Below are 22,693 nucleotides of genomic sequence, written 5' to 3' on the forward strand. Positions count from 1 at the left end.
CGTGGGGCTTCTGCATGCACCCCCAACCCCTCCGCTGGGGATGAGACCCCCCCAGGGGCTGGCCGAGAGACAAGGGGCTGGTTGGGGGGTACTTGGGGGTCAGGGTGGAGGAGGGGGCTGGGCCAGCCCCCACCAGTGAGCCCCGGGGTGCAGAGACCAACTGGAGTGCACCAGAGCTGTGCCAGATGTGGTGCCAATTTTCAGGGATCCCCTCCAGCCTCAAGCCTGCAATGGGGACAAGGTGGGGAGCAGAACGTGGGGGTGCCCTGCCCCCCCCCCCAGCACTGATTGCCTCAAAAGGGGGCATAGCCCCCCACCACGGGCTCAACCCTGATCCCACCTGCAGCAGCACCCTGAAAGCCAGTGGGTCCCAGCCCACCCCAAACAGGGGGGCACCCCCTGAGGCTGTTTCATGTTCCGGGGTGCCACAGCTCGGCCCCGCTTCCCAGCCAGCCATAAAGAGTGTCCCCCAGCTGCGGTGACACCGGGGGGCCTGGCCTGGCTTGTGTCCAGCACAGCCTGGCGGTGTCAGTGCCCAGCGCTGGCAACAAGGCTGCTTCGGCTGCCCACACACGTCCCCCACCTGATTTCGCTTGGGGTGAGAAGGGGGGATAAAAGCCAGGGTGCCCCCGGGAGCCCCAGCCCAGGCTGCAGCGGGGAAGGGTGAGTGCAGCCGGGGACCCCTCCCAGCACCAGGAATGGGGCACCCCGAGATGTGGGGGTGCTGCAGGGGGGACTAGGGGCACCCCTGGGGTCCCTCTGGGGGTCTGGGGCATCCCAGAGATTTGGATCCCCCTGAAGTTTTGGGGTACCCCAGGGTGTTGAGGTCCCTCTGGGAGTCTGGGGCACCCCAGGATATTGGGGTTTTCCTGGGGAATCCAAGGGGTTTGGGGTCCCTTTGGGGGTTGGGGGCACCACAGGGTGCAGGGATCCTTCTGAGAATCTGGGGCACCCCAGGGTGTTGGGATTCTCTGAAATTTCTAGGGCACCCCAGGGATTTGAGTCCCCCAGAGGGTCTGGGGCAGGGTGGTTGGGGTCCATCCGGGGCTCGGGGACACCCCAGGGTGTTGGAGTCCTCCTGGGAGTCGGGGGCCCCCCAGGGTGTCAGAGTTACCCTGGGGGTGTGGGGTCACCTCATGGTCTGGGCCATCGTGGGGTTCTGGGGCCGCCCTTGGACATCTGGGTCCACCACATGGCTCTGGGCCACCCCAGGGGGCCGGGGGCCACCCTGGGACATGGGGCACCCCGGGATCTAGGGTCATCTTGGGGTGCCTGGGCCACTTGGGGGACACCATCTGGGGCTGCCCTGGGGTTTGGGGCCACCACATGGGACATGGGGACACCCCAGGGTCTAGGGACATCTCGGGGTACTGGGGCCACCCTGGGGATCTGGGGTACCGCAGGGGTTTGGGGCCAGCCCAGTGGCACCACCCTCAAGCCCCCAGCCCTGCAGGTGCCACCCAACAGCCCCGGGATCCCCCCAGCTCATTGGAAGAGGGAAAGGGAATTCCTTCTGTTCTGATTGGCTGCAGGCATCGGCCAGCAGAATTCCCTGTCTTCTCATTGGTTGCCACCAGAAAGACATCCTTGGGCTCTGATTGGTGGCAGCCCTCAGCAAGCAGGGTTTTCTGTGTTCCGATTGGCCAGAACCAAACAAAAGGGATTCCCTGTGCTCCAATTGGCTGCGGCCAAAATAAGGGAGGAGCTCCCTGTGCTCTGATTGGCTGGGACTATAAAAGTGATTCCCTGCACTCTGATTGGCTGTGATCAAAAAAAACAGGGAGGAAGCGACTCCCTGCAGGCTGGTTGACTGCAAGAAACAAAAGGATTCCCTGCACTCTGATTGGCCGGGGCACAAAAGAAGGGGGGGGGGGGGGCTGCACTCTGATTGGCCAGGGCCACCAAAGGGATTCCCCGCACCAGGTGGGCACAGCGCAGCACCAACGATGCTCCAGCAACCGCAGACCCAGGGGTTCAAGGTTCAAGGAGGTAGTGGGGTGGGACGGGAGGGGCTGGGGCTCGGCCCCCTGCCCGCACTGCTCCAGGCCTTCAGCTGCATCGACCAGAACTGGGACGGGATCATCACCCAGGCGGACCTGAAGGAGAACTGCTTGCAGCCGGGTCAGTGGGCACTCCGTGGGGATAAGGATGGCTGCGGCGCCACATTGGGGCAGTGACATTGCCAAGTGTGGGAAAGTGGTGACACCAACTGCAGGGGCAGTGACAGTGCCAAGGGTGGGGGCAGTGACGGAGCCAAGCGTTTACAGTCAGTGATGCCACATCAGGGACAGTGATGTTGATCCCAGGCACGGGGCAGTGACGGTGCCAAGCGTGTAGGCAGTGACAGTGCCAAGTGGGTGACAATGCCAGTGCCAAGGGTGGGGACAGATGTGGCACCAGCCACAGAGAAGTGACAGTGCCAAGTGAGGGGACTGTGACAGCCGAGGCCACCCAGGCGTGCGGAGGGTTCCCTGCAGAGGAGGTGAGGCATCTCCCCTGGCTGTCACTGTCACCATCACGGTCCCCTGTGCTGGCCTCTGCCCACCCTGTGCGCTCGCATGTCCCTGCATGAGGGGGGCAACCGGCCCCTTGGGGGCAGTGGGTGACCAGGAGGTCCAGCTCTGCCGCCCATGGGGATTCAAGGACAGGGTGACACAGCCCCCAGCCCCAGCTCCCCCAGAGACCCTGTCCCCACCGTCCCCATCTGCCTGGTCCCGTACAACCACAGCCCCGTGATCCCCACATGCGCCATGTGGACCCCAGCCCCAAGATCCCCACAGGTCATCCCTGCACACACCCTGTCCCTGGGTTCCCCAGGATCCTTGCGTGTCCCCAGCAGACCGCTGTCCCTGAGGTCCCCACGTGCCCGGCCCCCTCCCCAAGACCCTGGGCCCACCCCTGAGGTCCTGTGTGCCCCAGAGGGACCCCAATCCCAAGGGCCCCACGTGTCCCCCATACACCCTGTCCCCCGTGGCCCCCACGTGGCGCCTGCAGGGACCTGTCACAGCCCCCTGGGTGCAACACATCTGCAGCTGGAGCAGATGTTTGCGGTGACACCCACCGACATCTTGGGGAACATCGACTACAATTCCCTGTGCTACATCGTCACTCACGGGGATGAAGAGGACTGAGGGGACAGGGGGTGCCCGCCCCCGCCACTCGCTCTGACCAAATAAACCATGGAAGGAGGGGATCTCGTCCTTCCGCAGTGTCCCCAGGGGGGGAGGAAGCTCCATCCCACCCAGGCTTCGCACCCCCACACAGCTCCTGCTGTCCTCAGGGAGCTGGCATGTTCCCAGCACAAGGGACAGCACCCCAAAGGACGGGCTCCCAGGAGACCCCCAGCACAGGGTCACCATTCCCAGGAGACGCGGTGGCCTGGGGTGAGAGGCTTTATTGCCTGGGGAGGGGGCTGGGGGGCTGGGGTGACAGGCAAGGCTCAGAGAGGGGTCAGGGTCCAGGGGGTGGCACTCGGGGCCAGCTGTGGGGCTGAGCCCTGTGGAGACAAGGAGATAGGGGTGAGTCGGGGGCCACCATCGCCCCGTCACCCCACATCCAGTGACAACCAAAGCTGCTCCTCCAACCTTCCCCCCGCTCCAGGGTGCATTTTGGGCTCCCCTGTCTCCCCCCCACCCTACAGCTGTGCAGGCAGGGTCCCTCCTGGAGCCGCAGGACCCCCAGTGCCCTTCCAGCACCAAGGCTGGCGTGGGGTGTGGGCTGCAGGACGTGGGGGGTGTGTGCAGGCGGGACGCAGGAATGTGGGGTGCAGGATGCAGGAGGTGAGGTGTGGGATGCAGGGTGCCTGATGCCAGGGTGCAGGATGCAGGAGGTGAGGTGTGGGATGCAGGGTGCCTGATGCCAGGGTGCAGGATGCAGGACATGGGATCGCGGTGCGGGACGCAGGGTGCAGGACGTGGGGCGCAGTACACGGGGTGGGTGCTGGCCGCTCAGGCCTTGCAGAAGTTGATGGCGGTGCAGGTGTCCTGGGGCTGTTCCTCGCTCTGCAGAGCCTCGCTGATCTGCTCCCTGTACTTCTTCACCAGCTGCTTGCAGACGCGTCCCAGGCGCTTCCCCAGGGCCCGGCAGCCCTTGTTCAGTGCTGCCTGCACCGCTGCCTGCCAGGACCAGCCCCAACGTCATCAGTGGGGCCGCATGTGGGGTGACAGCCCCCCGAGCCCCTGTCCTGAGCCCCCCAGCCAGCCTCTTACCTCATCAGGGTCTTCACCCGCTATCGACTTGAACTTCTCCATGATTTTGGTGCACAGGCTGCACTTCTTCCCCCTGCCCGGTGCCACCGCATCCCCTTCAGCTGCATCCCCTTCAGCCATGTCCCACTGCGGGGGGGGACAACACAGACCCGCAGATTTGCACCAGGCCCCAGCACGGCCCAAGCACTCACAGGGGCTGCCCCATGGCTGGTGTCGCAGCCATGGGGCAGTGGGGCTGGTGCTCACCAGGGCCCGGCTGTCCCAGTGGTCGCGGCAGTACTGCTCCTTGCGGCACTGGATGGCAGTGGCCATGTCCTGGCACCAGGACGCGGGACCACCCTGGCAGGGCTCAGGGGCCGCAGCCTGCACCACTGAGTGGGGACGGCGATGGTGAGTGCGGTGGTGGGAGCATGAGCCCATCACCGAGGTCCCTGTGTGCCTCACGGGGGACCCCATCCCTGTGCTATGACCGCTGTCCCTGCCATCCCTCCTGCCTGTGCCCTGTCCTCCTGTGCCCACTGTTCCCAGGTCCCCACACATACCCTGGCCGTGCCACCCCCACATGCCTGTCCCCATGAGGATCCTGTCCCCCTCATCCCCAAGCCCCCATGCAGACCCTGACCCTGCCATTTCTGTTGTCACAGAGACTTTGTCCCTGCCACCCCCACGTTCCTGTCCCCACACAGATGAAATCCCTGCCTTCCCCAGGTCCCCATGTGGAACCTGCCCCCACCACCCTCAGGTCCGCACATAGACGCCATCCCCACTGTCCCCAGGTCCCCACACATACTCTGTCCCTGCCATCCCCATGTGCCTGTCCCCATGAGGACCCTGTCCCCCTCATCCCCAGGTCCCCATGCAGACACTCTCCCCCCCATTCATATTATCACAAAGACCCCATCCCTGTCCCCCCCAGGTCCCCATCCCCACATGTACCCTGCCATCCCCAGGTCCCCACACAGACCTCATCCCCGTGTCCCCAAGAACACTGACACCCAGGCCGCCATCCCCACTGTCCCCATGTCCCTCCCCATGTGTCCCCCACCACCCCGGGGTGCTGTCCCCCTGCTGCCCCCTCCCCACAGATGCCAGGCAGGAGGGACCCCTGTTACCTCCCACTGCCACCAGCACCAAGAGCAAGGCGGCAGCCATGGCGAGCCCACTCAAGAGGGTGATGGAGGGTGCCAGCCAGTGCTGGGGGGTGACAGCAGGTGACAGTGAGCTGGCGTGTCCCACGCCCATGGCTTTTATAGCCCGGCGAGCGGGCTGTGGGGACGGCTGCACCACTCAGCGCTGCAGAAACCCAAAAACCCCTTAAAATGGAGCGTCGCCGGCTCGCCAGACCCCTTCCTCCCTCGCACCTCCGCCCCGCGGCAGGAAGGGGTGACAGGGAGGTGGCCGAGCCCCGGGGGCCCCACACCCCCCGGCCCTGAGCTGTGGGAGCGGGGTGCTGCCGGTGGCTCCCAGCCCTCAGCCTGCCGGGGGCTGTGCATGGGGTCCACGAGCCCCTCAGGGCGTGGGGCGGGAGGTGGGTGTGGGGCCAGACCCCCCGGGCTCCTGGGGGTCGGTCCTGGTGCCCCCCCCCGGGGCTCTGTGCCGGTGCCCCCCGGGGGTTGGTTCCAGTGCCCCCCTGGGGGTCGCTCCCGGTGTCCCTCTCTTCCCACAAGCAACGTGGTGTCCCAGGGGTCGGTCCTGCTGTGTCCCTGGCGGTCGTTCCCTGTCCCCCTCCTGGGCTCCCTGAGATCTCAGGAGTCGGTCCTGGTGTCCCTTGTCCCCTCCTGGGGTCTGCAGGGTCCTGGTGGTCAGTCCCGGTGCCCCCCCGTTGTCTAAACTCCCCGGTCACCAGACACTGATTTAGTGTTTAGCTCAGGACGGGACTCGGAGCACGGGGCAGCCTTGGGAAGAGCAGGGAACACGGAGCGGGGCCGGGGGAGCACCTCGTCAGCCGGGTTGTGCAGCGAGGAGCCCCCAGCACCGGCCGCGGGAGGAGACAGGCTGCTGGGGGCGCAGCCCACCCGGAGCTGCCTGAAAGCGGGACCAAGGTAACGGGGGAGGGGGATGGCGCCCTCCGACCCCAGGAGCCCCCCAGAGCAGGCAAACCGGCCGGGGGGCACGCGGGGTGGTACAACCCTCCAGCGGTGCTGTCTGGGGGCGCCGCTGGTTTGTGTGAGGCGAGAAATGTGTCACCGATCCCGCGCTCAAGTGAAGATGACGTTGCAACACATTGCGGGTGTGCAGGGCTCGGCCGTGTGCCACGTGCGCCTGCGGGGTGCTCAGTGAGTGCGGCGGGGGGCGGGGGGAGCCACCCCCTGCGCCCCCAGCACTGCGAATAACGAGAACGCTGATGCTGAGGGCTACGCTGGTGTTAGGGGGTTCACTCCCGATTTTAGTGTCTCCCCGGGGCCGTGATGCCAAGTTGGGGCAGTGACGGTGCCAGCGAGGGGGAACATGATGGAGCCAAGTGTGGGACAGTTGGTGATGCCACATCAGGGACAGTGATGTTGATCCCAGGCACGGGGCAGTGACGGTGCCAAGCGTGTAGGCAGTGACAGTGCCAAGTGGGTGACAGTGCCAAGTGAGGGGACTGTGACAGCCGAGGCCACCCAGGCGTGCGGAGGGTTCCCTGCAGAGGAGGTGAGGCATCTCCCCTGGCTGTCACTGTCACCATCACGGTCCCCTGTGCTGGCCTCTGCCCACCCTGTGCGCTCGCATGTCCCTGCATGAGGGGGGCAACCGGCCCCTTGGGGGCAGTGGGTGACCAGGAGGTCCAGCTCTGCCGCCCATGGGGATTCAAGGACAGGGTGACACAGCCCCCAGCCCCAGCTCCCCCAGAGACCCTGTCCCCACCGTCCCCATCTGCCTGGTCCCGTACAACCACAGCCCCGTGATCCCCACATGCGCCATGTGGACCCCAGCCCCAAGATCCCCACAGGTCATCCCTGCACACACCCTGTCCCTGGGTTCCCCAGGATCCTTGCGTGTCCCCAGCAGACCCCTGTCCCTGAGGTCCCCACGTGCCCGGCCCCCTCCCCAAGACCCTGGGCCCACCCCTGAGGTCCTGTGTGCCCCAGAGGGACCCCAACCCCTGGTGCCCCCCCTCCTCCCCGGGCTCTGTAGGGTCCCGGTGGGCCACCGTTCCCCGCCCCCCTCCCCAATTTCCACAGGAACGGCCTCGAGTCGGCGCCGCCGCCAGCGGTTTCCCAGGCGACCCGCCTCCGTGACGTCACTTCCGACCTGCGGCCACGCGACTTCCGGCAGTGGCGGCGTTCGCGCCTTTCCCCCCCCCATGGCGGGCCCGCGGTGCCGGCCTGGCGGCGTCCCCCGACCTGTGACCCCTGACCCCGTACGTGACCTGCGGCCGGGGGGGGTCCGGGGGGGCGCTGACACCGGGGGCGCTGGGTCTGCCCCGCTCGGGGGGCGCGGGGGGACTCTCCAGGCGGGGGGGGCCGGGGGGGCTGTCGCCTCCTGGGTGTCCCTGGCGGGGGGGTCTGAGGGGCCCTGGCGCGGGGCGGCCCCTTCGGCCTCCCCGGGAGTCATGGGGGGACCCTATAGGGCCCTGTTGGCTGCAGGGGGGTGTGGGGGGTCTGGAGCCGGGGTGTTCTTGGGGGGTGTGCTGTCCTCGAGGGGGTGCTGGTGACAGGAGGTGTTTTGGGGCCGGGTCGCTGTGTCCAGGAGGGGTCTTTGTGCCGGGGGTGTGTTTAGGGGGCGTCCTGGGATGGGCCCTGCTGCCAGGGTGTTCGGGGGCTGCGCAAGCCTCTTGGTGCCAGGGGGTGGTTGGGGGAGACATCCTGGGGTGGTCCGGTGGCCAGGGTGTGTTCTGGGGGGGCTTTAGGTGTCCTGTTGATGGGGGGTGATTTGAGGGGATTCCTAGGACTTTGTGACACTGGGATGAGTTTGGGGGTGCCCTGGTATTGGGGGGGGGGGGGGGGGGAGAAAGGAGGGGGTGCAGTGTCTGGGGGGTGTGGGCCTAGACCTCGTCTGTGTCTTGAGGAGGGGGGTGATCAGTTTGGGGGTGTGGGGGCTGCTTCTAGGGAGGGATTTGTGGTGTCCCGGGATGTCAGTGATGGCCAGGGGATGCCGAGCCTGGGGCCTTGTCACGTGCTGACCTCAGTTTTCTGGGATCCTTAATTTGCCCGTTTGCTTTCCAGACCCACCATTAAAGCCCTCCCGTGCCCATCCCTGCTGCCCCAACCTGGCACCCACCATGTTTTCGGAACAGGCGGCCCCCACAGCACAGGGATTACTGGCCCCCCCCTCCACCGAGGCCTCCACCTTTGCCAGGGTGCCAGTCTCAGCGTACACCGACTGCTCCCAGCCCTTCCGTCTGGGCGAGCGCAGCTTCAGCCACCAGTATGCTCACATCTATGCCGTGCGCCTCATCAAGATGCGGCCCATCCTGGAGGAGCGGGCACGACAGAAATGGGGTGAGTTGGTTTGGGGAGTAGCCCCCCGACCTTGGGAAAAGAGGACAAAGCTGTGTGGCCGATGTGGCACCTGCTGGAAGCTCCTTGGTGATTTTTCAGCAGTTCCTAAGCTCATGCACACATTAGGTGTCTAATAACCAACCCATGGCTGTTTTTTTGGGGATGGTTTGTCTGCTAGACAGTGTCTCAACATTTCTAAAAGCACCTTTAGACATCAGCTGTGCAAGGAAAACACTTTTTTTGCTCACCAGGCCAGGACAAAGCTTCCACACTGCTATCATGAGCAAGCGTTATGCGTGAGGTTTCTGGAGGTGGGGGGCTGGCGAGCACCCTGGCCAGGAAGTGGGGTGCAGAGGTTGGTAGAAGCGTCAGTTGCTCCGGGGGGGCTGTTTCCTTGCCTGGCGGGGCTGCGTTGGTGGTTAGCGGCTGGGATCCTCATGCTAGAGTTTCCATCTGAAAGTGTAACGGCAGCACTGGATGAAGCAACTGCCTTGCTGCTGCCAGAGCACCATGGCTGAGCTTTCTGGCAGGCCTCGGCGCAGCGCATGGCTCCCCGAGCGTGGTAAAAGTCTGTTATTGAATTTCATTCTCTCAGGCCAGCCAAGCTTTCGGCTTTGCCCTTCTATGGAGGTTTTCGGGCCAGCCGCTTGTTTTTCTTTCTCTCCCCAGCCCTGTGGGCTGCTCAGAGCTGAGAGGAAGGAAAGCCTGCGCCAGGCTGTGCTGGTTCCGCAGTGGATGTCGTTCCTTGGCTGGCCTCCCTGCACTGTAACCCTGGATTTTGCTGATGGTGACGGGAACCAGAGGTTTTGTAAAGCCCCATTTCCCAGAGTCATGTGATGGGATGAGATTTCTGGGGTTTGTCTCACAGGGAGAAGTGCCTGCAGGCAAAATCTGGAGAGCGCAGCCCTCCACCCCCTAAACACACACACTTGGGGGGTTAGAGCCAAGAATAAGAAACTAAAACTGGATTGTTTTTTCTGACTCTGAGTGTTTGCATTCCTGGGATTGATAAACCTGTGTTTCCAGCTCCACTGAGGCCAGAGTGCCTGTGATCACAGCAGGGTGCCTTCCACCAGACAGGAGTCACATTCAGCAGCATGTGATGAGCAAAGGGAGATTTTGAGGGGGAAAATATCACCTCACTGCCTGCAGCCCGAAGGGATGAGCTGATGGAGGAGGTGGCGCAGCAATGGGCTTTGGCAGTGTTGTTCTGGGAGAGGAGCCCGGCAGTTCTTGCAGCGCCAGTGCAGCCCAGCAGCCAGTCCTCCTCCCTCCAAGGCTTGAGGCTCAGGATGGATGGGCTTCTTCACGGGCTGATTTAAAGGGAGAAATAAAGGCCCTACAGACATGTAAAGGATGGGGCTGAAGTGTTGCTAGGCCCTTGTGGGTGAGATGAGTAGTCTTGGGCTTAGCCTGAGGTGAGGGAGATGCATTTTTTGCTGTCTGCAAATGCTCCCCAGCCACAAGGGTGATAAAGCGCTGGGGCTGCAATGCTCTTTGCACCTCCTGAGGCACGTACTGTTTCCCCCAGCCTGTATGTTCCTGTGGATCCCTGGCTACAGCCCAGGGATCTGTTTGTGCCTTTCCAACAAAGGAAACCCTGCAGCAGCTTGTCTTTGTGCTGGGATCTTCTCACATGCCTGGTTGCAATGGGGGTCCCGGGCGCAGGATCTTGGGAACGGTGAATGATCTCTCCTGCCTGTCAGCTCTGAGTGGGATGTTTGGGTTGTCTCCGGGCTGAGGAGCAGGAACACCAGCCCCTCAAGGCCAAGGGCAAGAGTAGCGGCTCTGTGCCCAGGCAGGACAATCCCAGACCTGTGCACCCTCCCTTCCCAGGCAGAGCTGGACCTGTGGCCCAGCAGGATGCTGGCCTGGCTGGTAGCTGTGAGTCTCCTGGACCCCAGCATGACCCAGCATTCCCCCATCTTGATGCAGAGGAAATGCCTGCAGGCAGTGCTGGCGCTCTGGTTCTGCTCTGTTGGCCCCATCTGGCCTACACATGTGGATTTGGCTCTGCCTCGAGGAAAAGCAAGAGGCTTTGCAACATTCCCCCTCTGCCTCTTGCTGGCCTCAATGTTCAGGCCATTTCAGCTGGTCCCAGCCAGCCGTGAGCCTTGCCTGCCCTTGCAGCTGTCCCCAAGCTGAGCCCCGTTTCTCTCTGCAGGGAATGGCATAGTGCTGAGGAAGCTCTGCGAGCTGCAGGCAGGCGAGAAGTGCTGTGTGGTGGGGACGCTCTTCAAGGCGATGCAGCTGCAGCCCTCCATCCTGCAGGAGATCAGCGAGGAGGTAATGGTGGGAGCATGCCCTCCCATGGCGTGCCCCTCCTCCGCACAGCTCTGGGGGATGTGCCAACACTTATCAGGGCCTTGGCCAGCTTCCCATTGCTTCCCTTGTGCTCGCTGTGGCTGAGCAAGTGGGAACTGCCAGGGCTTCGACCTGGGGAGCTGGTGTATAATCTCTGTGCCTACCTCGTCCTGAGACGCCACCACTCTTTGTGTCAGCCTGCATCTTGTGTATGCCTGCTTGGTGTTGCTTTTCCTGCCCTTGGAGGGTTTGGATCCAGTGGGGTTAGCAGAGTAAACCCCCTTTCCCTACTGCAGGGGAGGAGGATGAGGGGGGCATCTAGGGAAGCTCTGCCATCCCTGTGCGGTGCCAGAGGCCCATCTGCTCCCAGCCGGCTCATGGGGAGCGTGTTGGGAAGTTTGGAGCCTGCCTATCGCGGCATGGGGTTAGCACCGCCAGGCAGGGTTCAAAGAAAGCGGAGCGCTTGCTTGGGCGGTGATTGCAAACATGTTTCCCGAGGCGAGCCAAAGCGCTGTCTCCCGCCGCCTGGCTGAGCCGCTTCCTCCTTGGCCGGGAAGCAGCACGCATGTTTGCTTCGCCAGGGCGCTGTGGGGAAGTGTTAAACAAAACCAGCTCATCTGGGTGGCGTGCAGCTGGCGAGCAGTGCCGAGAGCTGCTGGAGCCTCCAAAGCGCCGCCTTCAAAGCGGGAGTGGGGGCGTTGGCCTGGCCAGCAGTGGGGGGCCGCGCCAGCAGCTCCTGTGAGTCACTCGCCCACCCTCTGGTTTCCACGAGCAGGGTTTGGCTGGGGTTGGGAAGGGCCCTTTAGAGCAGCTTGTCCTCGCTGAGGCCATCACAGCATGCCCTGTCCCACCTGCAGCACAACCTGGTACCTCCACCAGCCCTGCCCAAGTACATCCATCCCACTGACGAGCTCATCCTCGAGGATGAGCTGCAGCGGATCAAGCTGGAAGGAGCCGTCGAGGTGCAGAGGCTGGTGACAGGTAGGGGATGATGGCTCCTTGGTGGGAGCCCCGTCACGGGGCAGGCCCAGGGACTGACCACCCACTCTCTGCCATAGGGACCATCTTTGCTGTGTATGGCTCCGAGCAGGACGACGGCAAGTTCCTAGTGGAGGATCACTGCTTCGCCGACCTGCCCCAGCCACTGCGCTGGAAAGGCCCCAGCTCAGACCGGTGAGTCTCCTGCCGTGACAGGAGTGGGGCTGGCACCGTGTCCCCTGCCGTATCCCCGCGCCCTGGGAACTGTGTGCCCCACGTGCCCATCGAAGTAGGTGCCTGGTGCCAGGAGAGGGCGTGAATAGGGGCTCATTCCCCCCACCCCTGGCTCTCTGAAGCCCCTTGGTGTGGACAGCCCTGATGTTGCCACGTGGGCAGGGAGCACGGCATGCTGCCCGAGCCTCTCCGTCTAGGTTTGTCCTGCTGGTGTCGGGGCTGGGGCTGGGCAGTGGGAGTGGCGAGTCCCTGCTGAGCACGCAGCTGCTGGTGGACGTGGTGACGGGGCAGCTGGGCGCCGAGGGTGAGCAGAGCTGTGCCGCACAGATCTCCCGCGTCATCCTGGCAGGGAACCTGCTGAGCCAAAACACGCAGAGCCGGGACACCATCAACAAGGTACGGCGGGGAAGGGGTCTTCAACCTCAGCAATGCTCTCTGGGGCCTAGGCTGGCACCAGGGGTCCCGCTGAGGTGGAGAGAGAGGGACTGGGGGGAGCACAGGGTTGTTCCCTCACTGTCTCCCTGCTGACCCAGGCGAAGTACTTGACCAAGAAGACCCAGGCGGCAAGTGTGGAGGCTGTGAAGATGCTGGATGAGATCCTGCTGCAGCTTTGCGTGAGTGCTTGGAGCAGGAAAGGGTTGGCTGGGGCATTGAGTACCCTCTGGGAGAGGGAGCCTGGCTCCCAAGCCACAGAAGCAACACTGCCAGCAACCCAGGGTGTGGGGTAGTAAATACCCCAGCCCCAGCTTCCCTTCGAGCACCACACATGGTGCCGTGCGGGCGCGCGGTGGGAAGGGGAGGCAGCACACAGCTCAGCTTCACATCCCTCTCCCAGCATCTGGTCTCTGTGGTGAAGCCAAGTGGGGCTTCCTATGGGGAAGTGGCAGGAGCCAAACCAGGCAGAGCTGGCAGCAGGTTCCAGCCAGGGCTTTGCTTTGAGCCCCTTCGAAGGAGGGTCGTTTGGTCATCCCCGTTAATCCCCGCTCTGCCTGCAGACCTCTGTGCCTGTGGATGTGATGCCCGGCGAGTTTGACCCCACCAACTATACGCTGCCCCAGCAGCCACTGCATCACTGCATGCTGCCCCTCGCCAGCGCCTACTCCACTCTCCGGCTGGTCACCAACCCCTACCAGGCTGATGTGGACGGTGTCAGGTAGAAAAGCCTGGTGCGCCACCAGCTCTGTGACAGCTGCTGGTGGCGTGGGACCACGGGGCAAGTCACGGTTAGGACAGCCATCTGAATCTCCCCTTCCTTCCCCCAAAATATTACAGGTTTTTGGGGACATCAGGACAAAATGTCAGCGACATCTTCAAATACAGCAGCATGGATGACTACCTAGAGATCCTGGAGTGGACGCTGCGGGCGGGACACATCAGCCCCACAGCCCCAGACACCCTGGGTAAGGCAAGGGCTGGGTGGCTGCTGAGGCTGGGGAGATGTTTGCCCTCCGAAGGGGTGCAGGTTCCCCTCCTAATTTCCATCCCTCCCAGGCTGCTACCCCTTCTACAAATCCGACCCTTTCATCCTCACTGAGTGCCCTCACGTCTACTTCTGTGGCAACGCTCCCCACTTCCAGTCCAAGCTGCTCAAAGGTGAGTCCCACGGCCTGCAGCACCCCCCCATCCTCGCTTGGGCCTGGGACCCCACACCGGGGTGCTGACCCGGGGCTTATCTCCCTGACACCCGCCTGTCTTTGCAGGGGAGGATGGGCAGCAGGTCCTGCTGGTGACAGTGCCTGCCTTCAGCACCACGCAGACCGCCTGCCTCGTCAACCTGTGCAACCTCAGCTGCCAGCCCATCAGCTTCTCCGGCTTCGGGGCCGAGGACGATGATGGGGACATGGAGGTTGGGCACTGACTGAGCAGGCAGGGCATGGACTCGGTAAACCTCTGGCCCTTCAGAGGGTCCTGGCGCCCACCGCCTTTGTGTTATTCCCATCTGTCCTGGGAGGGCTGGCCTGTGGCTGCCGGGGGCACAGGAGAGAAGAGAAGCTCGTACCAATATAACTCGATTTATTTGTGTAACAGAAAATTGTGTGGAGGGGACAAGGGGCTGTGCCTGCCTCCGTGCGGGCCCTGCCCTGGAGAACGGAACCACCCCTGCCGACCCTGCTGCGCTGGGAGGTGGGGACGGGGCGAGGGCTGGGGCTGGCCTCACCCTCTCCCTTGCCAGGCAAGGGCTGGCACTGCCCAGCCCCGAGGGACAGGGCAGCGTGTCCTTTCCTGCCTGGCTCTGGAGCCCAGCAAGAGAGACGCTCCGCGGCTGCCCAGCGTTTGGGGCAAGCATCGGGGTGGCGTGCCCTGCAGTCCTAGGAAGCAGCATGAGTGGAGGAGCTGGAGCCCACCCAGAGCAGGCTGCCCGGGGCTCGAGGAAGACTTTAGAAGCAGATGCCAGAGCCTGTGGCAGGTGAAACCAAACGGGCTGTGAGCATCCAGCCTTGGCTTCAGGCAGGAGCAAGAGGATGAGCACCTCCTAGTCACCAAAGTTCACGGTGTAGGTCTCGGCCGTGGTGAAGGGCTGCGCCGTCCCTGTGCCCAGCTCCCAGGCCTCTGTCTCTGTCACCAGCTCGGTGACCACCTCTGTTTCGGTTTCCATCTCCCAGGTGCCAGCTGTGGGTGGCTCCTGGCTCCAGGGCGTGTAGGCAGTGCTGCTGAGGGGGAAGGGCAGGGTCGTGGTGGGTGGTGGAGCCGTGGGACCGCTGGCAGCTGTGGTGGCATTGAGGCGCCGCAGCCTCATCTGCTGCCGGAGCCTCATGCGGTGCCGGAGGCGCATACGCAGGCGCATGCGTTCACGGGGCGTCATGGGGCGGCCAGGTACGATGCGGCGGATGGGCCGGTTGCCATTCATGGCCATGATCTCCCGGATGCGTTTCCAGTTGGAACGGGACAGGACAAAGTTGCACTGGGTAGCTCCGATGTCGTAGAAGACGCTGCAGGTCTTGACACTGGGGTTGTAGCCCTCGGCCCGAGCCACAACGCGATACTCACCCGGGTTCAGGATGCGCCAGTAGTCCCCGCCGCTGGCTGCGGACAGCAAGGGGGGGCAGTGGGGTGATGGAGGCAGCACGGTGCTGCCAGCACCCTGCCCAGCACGCTGCCTGGCACCCTACCTGTCTTGATGTTGTGGTTGATGCCCCCCACGACGATGGTGGCATTGGCGATGGGTTCTCCCTGCTGGTCCGTCACCAAGCCCTTGATGCCCCGATGGACCTACACGAGGAAAGGTGACGGGAGGAGCTGAGTGGGGCAGGCAGGGCAGCTGCCGCTTCCCTGCCCCGCTCGTCCCCGCACACACCTGCTCCATAAAGGTGAGCAGCGACTCCTTGTTGTTCTCCCATTCCTGCTGCAGCTCACTCTCGTGGGGGAACTTGTCACAGCCCAGGTAGATGGAGAGCTCCAGGCAGTTGGTGTGTAGGTAGCTGAAGTCATTCATGCCTGCAGGAAAAACAGCTTAAGTGCCCACCCAGCTGGTTGCTCACGCCTTCATGTGGCAGGAGCATGGGGCAGGCAAGCCGACGCTGTACGGCGTGCTCCCCCCACTTACTGCCAGCCCGGGGGTGCCACTTGGCACCCTGCACAATGCCCATGGCATTGGTCATGTCCTGCGTATGGCAGCCCCCGCGGAAGGTCTCGGTCATGGTGAGGTGGGCCGAGGCGTAGGAGATGGCGAGCCAGCGGAAGATGGCGTGGTCAGGTGTCTCCTGCAGCTCGGGGTTGTCGTCCTCATAGTCATCCGGAGAGCGAGGGGCGGCCGCTGGTGTCTCGCTGAGGGGCCGGGCCGTGTCGAAGGGGTAGGACACCAGCTTCTCCCCGCCCTGCAGGTTGGCTCCCAGCACGAAGGGGTTCTTGTCCATCCATGCCATGACAGCCCGTGTCTCCACAGCCACCTGCCAATGCGGGCACAGCAGAGTGAGACAGCACCTCCCCAGCACCGCCTCAGCACCGTGCCCTGTGCCGTGGCTCACCGTGGCATCCTCGGCCAGGTAGTGCTCTGGGATGGGGATGTGATGGTTGGGGAACTTGTGGGGCACCAGCTTCCTCTCCTCGGCCGCCCACAGTGCTGAAGCCAAGTCGGGGAAGTTCTCAAAGAGATCGTAGCCCTCCTCCGTCCAGTGGCCCAGCGCCCAGTTGCCCAGCTCGGAGCCCTGTGGGCAGCCCGGGCAGCGGTGAGCCGGGGGGCTGCATCCCCCCGTGCCGCTGTCCCATCCCCTGTCCCACCATCCCCTTACCGCCTCGTGGGCCAGCTCATAGCCGTCGGGGTTGAGGGAAGGCACGAGGTGGATGCGGGTTTCGGTCACCAAGCTCCGCACGCGGGGGTTGCCGTCATGGTACTCCTTGCACAGGAACTGCATCAGCAGGAGCAGCAGCTCCCGGCCCAGCACCTCGTTCCCGTGCAGCCCCGCCGTGTACCTGAACTCGGGCTCACCTGTGGGCAGGGCGCGGGCAGGGTCGGCGTGCTGCCCCCACCCCCGCCTGCACCAGGGGCATGCCGCCTGCTCCCCACACACCTCCCATCCTCACCCGTCTCGTGTTCACCCGGGTTGTCGGAGATCTCCATGGCGTAGATCTTCAGCCCCCGTGAGCTCTTGCCGATGTTGTAGATGCGGGTGATGGTGGGACACTCCTCGTTCACCACCTTCATTAGCTGGGGGGGGAGGTGATGGGGGGCAGTGCTCGGGGGGCTGAGCCCACCCCCTATGGAGGTGTCCACCCCACGGAGGTGCCTGCCCCACAGAGGTGCCTGCCCCACAGGGGTGCTCACCTGCCTCATGTCCTTGTAGGTGTGGTGGCGGAAGTCCAGGTTGTCCGTGGAGGTCACCTCATTCTGTTGGGTGTAGTAGCTGCTGATGGCTGTGGAGGGGACAGGGACATGGTGTGGCAGGTGTAGAGAGATGCCACCGCCCCGCAACCACCCCCCCAGCCACTGCTTTGGGGTGGCTCTTACTGGAGAGGGGGCAGCCCAGGACCTCGAGGCGCAGACAGAGGCTGCCGTTCCACGTCTGGGGGTAGATGCGGATATAACGGGCCACCATCGGGTCGGGGAACTCGGTCAGCACTGGTGTGTCCTTGTCCACGTTGCCGTAAAACATCTGCCGAGGGGGGCGAGATGTAGCCAGGGTGGGAGGAGGGTCCCTACCATCCCCACCCCCCTCAACCAGCCCGTGTTGGTGTCCTGTACGTACCATCTCCTCGTAGCCGTTGGTGTACATCACCCAGTTCTGGCTGTCGTTGCTGAAGCCCACATAGAAGCTGGTGACAAAGTCCTCGCTGCAGAAGGAAGGGGACAGGTTGGGAGGGGGGATCCTGAGCCACTGCCCCACCCCCTGTCCCCGGGTCCGGCCCCAGCCCCATACTGGATCTGGGAGTCGCGGCCCTGGGTGATGACGCCAGTGAACTTGGTGGTGCGGCGGGTGTCCACCTCGATCCAGTGCGCCCGGCTGTCGTCCTCGGCACACCAAGCCCCGTCAAAGAAATCGTCCTCGTTGGTGCCTGCCTGGGGTGGGGGCAGCGAGGCGGAGGTGGGTGGGGGGGTCCGCTGGCACAGGGGGCGAGCACAAGTTGGGTGACCCTCACCTGCATGTTGAGGCGCCCGCGTTGTGCGCCCAGCCCATGGCGCAGCATGGAGGAGGCCAGGATCTGGTCATCCTCGATGCGGTGGGACTCCAGCCCGATGGGGGGACATCCTGGGGACAGTGGAGGTGGGGGGGAAGGCAGTGGGCATCCCCCGCAGTGGGGTGCCTGCTTCCCCCCCAGGAACGGGGACACTCACTTGTCTTCTCCTCCGGAGGGGCCCATTCATCTTCATCCGGCTCCCACTTCTTCCCCCCTGTTTTTTTGGGTTTTCCTGGAAAAGAGGCGTGGTGAGGGGAGACAGAGCCCAGGGTCCGGGGGTGAGGGGACAGGTCGCTGGCACCCACCTTTGCGGTCCCGGCCCTTCTCCTCCACCCAAGGGTCTTCCTCCTCCTCCTTGCTGCTGCCACCTTTCTTCGGCTTCCCTGTTGGGGACGTGCCAACTATCCTGGGGACGTGCCAGATGCCCCAGGGAAGTGCCACCCACCCCAAGGACATGTCACCCACCCCCAAGGATGTGCCAACCACCACAGGGATGTGCCACCCACCCCAAGGACATGTCACCCACCCCCAAGGATGTGCCAACCACCACAGGGAAGTGCCACCCACCCCAAGGACATGTCACCCACCCCCAAGGATGTGCCAACCACCACAGGGAAGTGCCACCCACCCCAAGGACATGTCACCCACCCCCCAAGGATGTGCCAACCACCACAGGGATGTGCCACCCACCCCAGGGACATGTCACCCACCCCCAAGGATGTGCCAACCACCACAGGGATTGTGCACCCACCCCAGGGACATGCCAACCGCACTGTGGATGTGACAACCATCCCAGGGACATGCCACCCACCCGAGGGACATGTCACCTACCCCAGGGACATGCCACTGACCCTAGGGATGTGCCACCCAACTCAGAGACATGCCAGCCACCCTGTGGATGTGCCACTGACTCTAGGGATGTGCTGCCCCCAGCTGGGATGTGCCACCCGGCATGAGGACATGCCACCACACCCCAGCACCCATCCCCTGCCCATCTCTCACAGGGTTTGTGTTTCTCCTTGTCCGTCTCCATCTCGTCCTCTTTCTCTGGGTGTTTCCTGGGCTTCGGCGGGGGGGGTAGCCCGTATGCCACTGCAGGGTGCAAATGGCGAGGGGGGCTGGGACACCCCTTTAGGGCCAGGGGGGCGGGGGTGGATGCCACTGGTTGGAGGCCAGCAGGGCACAGGGAGGGAGATCGCTACCCATGGGGCCAGGCAGAGCTCCCCAGGGATGGGGGTCCTGGGATGCCCCAGGCTCCCCCCCTGCTCAGCACTCACGGTCGTCATAGTCAGGTTGCTCAAAGCCCTCCCCGTAGTCCCCTTCGGGTCACCAGGACGGGCGGTGGGGGTGGCGGCGGGGGGTGGCTCCTCTGGCTTCACTGGGAAGGGTGAAAGGGGCCATGCTGGGGATGGTGGGGGGAGTGGGTGTACCCTGGGGGTTCCCCATGCTTCTGTGGAATCCCTGTGTCCCTAGGGGTTCTGCATGGCCCCGCAGGACCCCTCTATATCCCCACGGGGTCCCCGTGCCCCCAAGAGATCCCCCCACCCCTGTGGGGTACCCTGCACCCCTTACGCAGTCCCTGTGCCCACCCCAGCTCCAGGCTGCCCCAAAATGATGCTCCCCAAGGCTGAGGCTTGTCCCCCCAACTCCACCCCTAGTGGTGCCAGCCCCCCCTTGGTCCCCCCATCCCCCCACTTACGTGGCTCCTCGGGCTGGGGCCAGACTCTTTCTGTTTTCTTCCTGCTGGGGGGCTTGGTTTCTGCTGCCGGCGGATGTACTCGACTGGGGACAGAACAGGGGGGTGGCACTGGCTTTGGGGGTGCAAGGTGGTGGTGGGGGGTGACGGATGCACCCTCCGTCCCTCCCAGCAGGCCAGGGGACCCTGGAGGACCCCCCCCCCCCGCACCCCAGCACCGTACAGTCCTCGTAGTCCTCCCGCTCCAGCTGCTCGTTGTAGTCCAGGGTCGGTGGCTCCTGCTCCTCAGGGACCTCTGCAGGGAGGGGGCACGTGGGGAAGGGGCACAGGGGGTCACACTGAGGTGCAGGGGGTGGCCCCGGGGTGCAGGGAGGTGGCCCTGCAGTTCAGGGAGGTGGCACTGGGTTGCGATGGGTCGGCACCTGGAAATAGGGAGGTGGCCCCAAGGTGCAGGGAGGTGACACTGGGACTCAGGGAGGTGGCCTTGGGGTGGAGGGAGGTGGCCCTGGGGTAGAGGAAAGTGGCTCTGGGATGCAGGGAGGTGGCTCTGGGGTGCAGGGAGGTGACATCGGGGTGCAGGGAGGTGACATCGGGATGCAGGGAGGTGGCACCAGGGAGCAGGGAGGTGGCACCAGGGAGCAGGGAGGTGGCCCCAAGACACCGAGAGGTGGCCCTGGGGACTCACCAGGCTTGGGCTCGGGGTGCCAGTCCTCCCGGCCCGGCTCCCAGGGCTCACTCGGCAGCTCCTCCAGCTCCCCTGGGAACAGGGACAGACTGAGGGGCTGGTGGTGCCCCCCCTGCCCCCCAGCCTGGCCCCTGGCAGCTCCACACAGGAAAGAAAATCCCATCGGGGAGGAAGGCTGGTGGGGGTGTGGGGGGGACCCCAGCGGGACAAAGCCCAGCCAGCCGCCGGGGGCCACCAGGGAGGCAAGCGGGACATGGGGTGACCCCGTGGTGTGCCAAGAACCCCCACCCCAGCCCGGCTGGTGACAAAATGGGGGTCCCCAAGACTCACCTCGGCCACCTCCATCCTCCTCCTCCCCTTCCTCGTAGGGCGAAGGCTGCTCCGGGAACTGGCGCGTAACCACATCGCCCTTGCCCCGTGGGGGCTGTGGGGTGGGGGGGGGCTCAGCAGGGGTGGTCAGTGGCTCCGGTGGCTTCTTGCCGGAGGGCTTTTTGGTGGCCTTGGGTGGCTTCTCCTTGGGCTTTTTGGAGCCTTTTGGGGGGTTTTTCGGAGCCTTTCGGGGGCTTCTCCTTGGACTTCTTGGGGGGTTTGTCCTTGCCCGAGTCCTTGTCCTTCTCCTTCTTGGAGCCCCGGGGTCTCTCCTTGGGCTTCTTGGTGGGTTTGGGGTTTTTTTTCCTTCTTCCCCTTCTTGGGTTTCTCGGGCTCCAGCAGCGGCCGCGGGGAGCCTGGGGGGGAGGGGGGCGCCGCCCCGCCGCGGGGTGAGGGGCGGCCGGGCCGGGCTGGGGGGGCCCCGCGGGACCCCGGCAGTGCCCGGGGCCGGGGCAGCCCCGACCCGCCGTGCCGGTGCTGCTCGCTCACCGGTGCCGATGCCGGTGCCGGTGCCGGTGCCGGTGCCGGTGCCGGTGCCGATGCTCAGGTCGGTGCCGAAGGCCGAGTCGGTGCCATCCGCGTCCCCGTCCCCGGCGCCGTCGCCGTCCCCGCCGAGCTGGCCGGGCCCGAGGAAGCCCCTCAGGAACGCCTCGATCTCGGCGTCGGTGAGCGCGGGCGGCGCGGCGGGGCCCGGGGCGGCCCCGGGCGGCAGCAGCGGCAGCAGCGCGGCCGCCAGCAGGAGGCAGGAGCGGGGCGGCCCCGCCAGCCCCATCGCCGCGTCCGCCACACCGGCCCCGGCCCCGGCCCCGGCCCCGAACAGCCGGGGCGGGCGGGCTGGGGGCGGGCGCAGCAGCCGGGGGCGGCACCGAGCTGCGGCGGCTCCGCACGGGACCCGCTCGGCACCGGCACCGGCACTGCACGGCACTGCACGGGACCCGTTCGGCACCAACACTGGCACTGCACGGCACTGGCACCGGCACCGGCACTGCATGGGTCTGGCACCGGCACTGCGCAGCACTGCGTGGGACTGGCACTGCACGGCTCCAGCATGGGACCTGCTGGACCCCGGCACCGGCACTGCACAGGAGTGGCATTGCACTGGCACTGGGACTGCACTGGGACGCCGCACTGTCACCAGCACTGCATGGGGAGCCCACACTGCAGTGGCACTGCACAGCACTGGCACTGCCTAGGGCCCCACGCTGGCTTGGGCCCACTGCTGCACTGGTGCTGCGTGGGATCTGGATTACAGGGCACTGGCACCGTGCAGGGACCAGCACTGTGCCAGCACCAGCACTCACTGGCGTTGGCACAGCACTGGCACCGTGCACAGCATCAGCACTGTGTGAGCACCAATGCTGGCACCACATGTGGTGAACCGCCCTGGCACCGGCACCAATGCTGGTACAGGCGCTGGCACTGCAGCCTTGTATGTGCACACATGCACACACGCTGCCCTGGCACTGCAGCGTTGCACACGTACAGCACTGCGCGGATACACTGCCTACACAACACTGCATGCACCACACATGGGAACCCCACAGCACACTGTCACACCACACACGCACTGCACACGGGACATGCACTGCATGCACTGCATGTGAGAACCTGCACATGGGACACGCAGTGTGACACACTGCACATGAGAACCTGCACGTGGGACACGCACTGCACACAAGACACACACTGCACACGAGTCCCTGCACACGTGTGGGAGGCTGCCCACGGGCTCCCTGCACATGCACTACACACGGAGCATGCAGGATGCCCTGTGTGTCAGAGGTACCACGCACGTGAACCACGCACCCACTGCACGTGGGATGCAGCACACGGCACAGCATGCACATTGCACACGCGCTGCACACACGTGCCCCCCCCCAGCTCCCCGGGGCTGGGGGGCAGGATGGGGTGCGCACCCCTCAGCGTGCCACCCAAAGCACTGAGGGGGTGCAGCGGCTGCCCCCCACCGCCCCGGCCCAGCAGGCTCCCTGGGCTGCGTGGAGGCCGGTGGGGCCACGTGGCGGGCTCAGGCCGCCCACACTCGTCACACACGTGCCCCCCCCCCAGCTGTGAGTCACTTCCCAGCAATGCTGTGGCTGGGGCCTGTGGGGAGATGGGGGGGGGGGGGGGGGGGGGGGGGGGAGGTCCCAGCCATGTGCCTCTCAGTGCCTCTCAGTGAGCC

General features: G+C 64.9%; 4 protein-coding genes across 6 annotated transcripts; 2 read left to right on the forward strand and 2 right to left on the reverse strand.

The window, feature by feature from the left end:
- The first annotated feature begins 1,946 nt into the window (after positions 1 to 1,946).
- MYL7 (myosin light chain 7) lies at positions 1,947 to 3,634 on the forward strand. Its single transcript, XM_056321753.1, has 2 exons — positions 1,947 to 2,121; positions 2,995 to 3,634. The coding sequence occupies exons 1-2, from the start codon at positions 1,947 to 1,949 to the stop codon at positions 3,129 to 3,131; spliced, it is 312 nt and encodes a 103-aa protein (XP_056177728.1). The 3' UTR covers positions 3,132 to 3,634.
- LOC130160430 (antimicrobial peptide NK-lysin-like) lies at positions 3,375 to 5,481 on the reverse strand. The gene is made up of 4 exons (XM_056362861.1): positions 5,321 to 5,481; positions 4,455 to 4,579; positions 4,209 to 4,334; positions 3,375 to 4,115 (listed from the first exon to the last, which is right to left on the reverse strand). Exons 1-4 carry the CDS (start codon positions 5,448 to 5,450, stop codon positions 3,948 to 3,950), a joined length of 549 nt encoding a protein of 182 aa, XP_056218836.1. The 5' UTR covers positions 5,451 to 5,481; the 3' UTR covers positions 3,375 to 3,947.
- A 1,971-nt stretch (positions 5,482 to 7,452) lies between these two features.
- Positions 7,453 to 14,160, forward strand: POLD2 (DNA polymerase delta 2, accessory subunit). 3 transcript variants are annotated; one of them, XM_056362842.1, is made up of 11 exons: positions 7,453 to 7,551; positions 8,357 to 8,632; positions 10,797 to 10,918; positions 11,794 to 11,917; positions 11,995 to 12,109; positions 12,346 to 12,544; positions 12,682 to 12,762; positions 13,144 to 13,301; positions 13,421 to 13,548; positions 13,640 to 13,741; positions 13,849 to 14,160. In XM_056362842.1, the coding sequence occupies exons 2-11, from the start codon at positions 8,413 to 8,415 to the stop codon at positions 14,004 to 14,006; spliced, it is 1,407 nt and encodes a 468-aa protein (XP_056218817.1). In that variant the 5' UTR covers positions 7,453 to 7,551; positions 8,357 to 8,412; the 3' UTR covers positions 14,007 to 14,160. The 3 variants fall into 3 exon arrangements, with proteins under 3 accessions (XP_056218817.1, XP_056218816.1, XP_056218818.1); XM_056362841.1 differs by lacking the exon at positions 7,453 to 7,551 and having other exon boundaries at positions 8,247 to 8,632; XM_056362843.1 differs by lacking the exons at positions 7,453 to 7,551; positions 8,357 to 8,632 and adding an exon at positions 8,753 to 9,435.
- Positions 14,145 to 21,283, reverse strand: AEBP1 (AE binding protein 1). Its single transcript, XM_056362863.1, is given in 24 exon segments — positions 14,145 to 15,172; positions 15,259 to 15,358; positions 15,444 to 15,583; positions 15,693 to 16,035; positions 16,114 to 16,293; positions 16,378 to 16,574; positions 16,670 to 16,793; positions 16,911 to 16,999; positions 17,094 to 17,238; positions 17,332 to 17,416; positions 17,503 to 17,642; positions 17,723 to 17,832; positions 17,919 to 17,993; positions 18,067 to 18,144; positions 18,764 to 18,853; positions 19,039 to 19,125; positions 19,461 to 19,514; positions 19,517 to 19,543; positions 19,681 to 19,752; positions 20,143 to 20,214; positions 20,473 to 20,683; positions 20,685 to 20,807; positions 20,809 to 20,867; positions 21,031 to 21,283. Coding segments are annotated over 24 exon segments (3,405 nt in total). The 3' UTR covers positions 14,145 to 14,621.
- Positions 21,284 to 22,693: the final 1,410 nt, after the last annotated feature.

Source organism: Falco biarmicus, chromosome 18 (genome assembly GCF_023638135.1).
Source record: "Falco biarmicus isolate bFalBia1 chromosome 18, bFalBia1.pri, whole genome shotgun sequence".
Classification (NCBI taxonomy): Eukaryota; Metazoa; Chordata; class Aves; order Falconiformes; family Falconidae; genus Falco; species Falco biarmicus.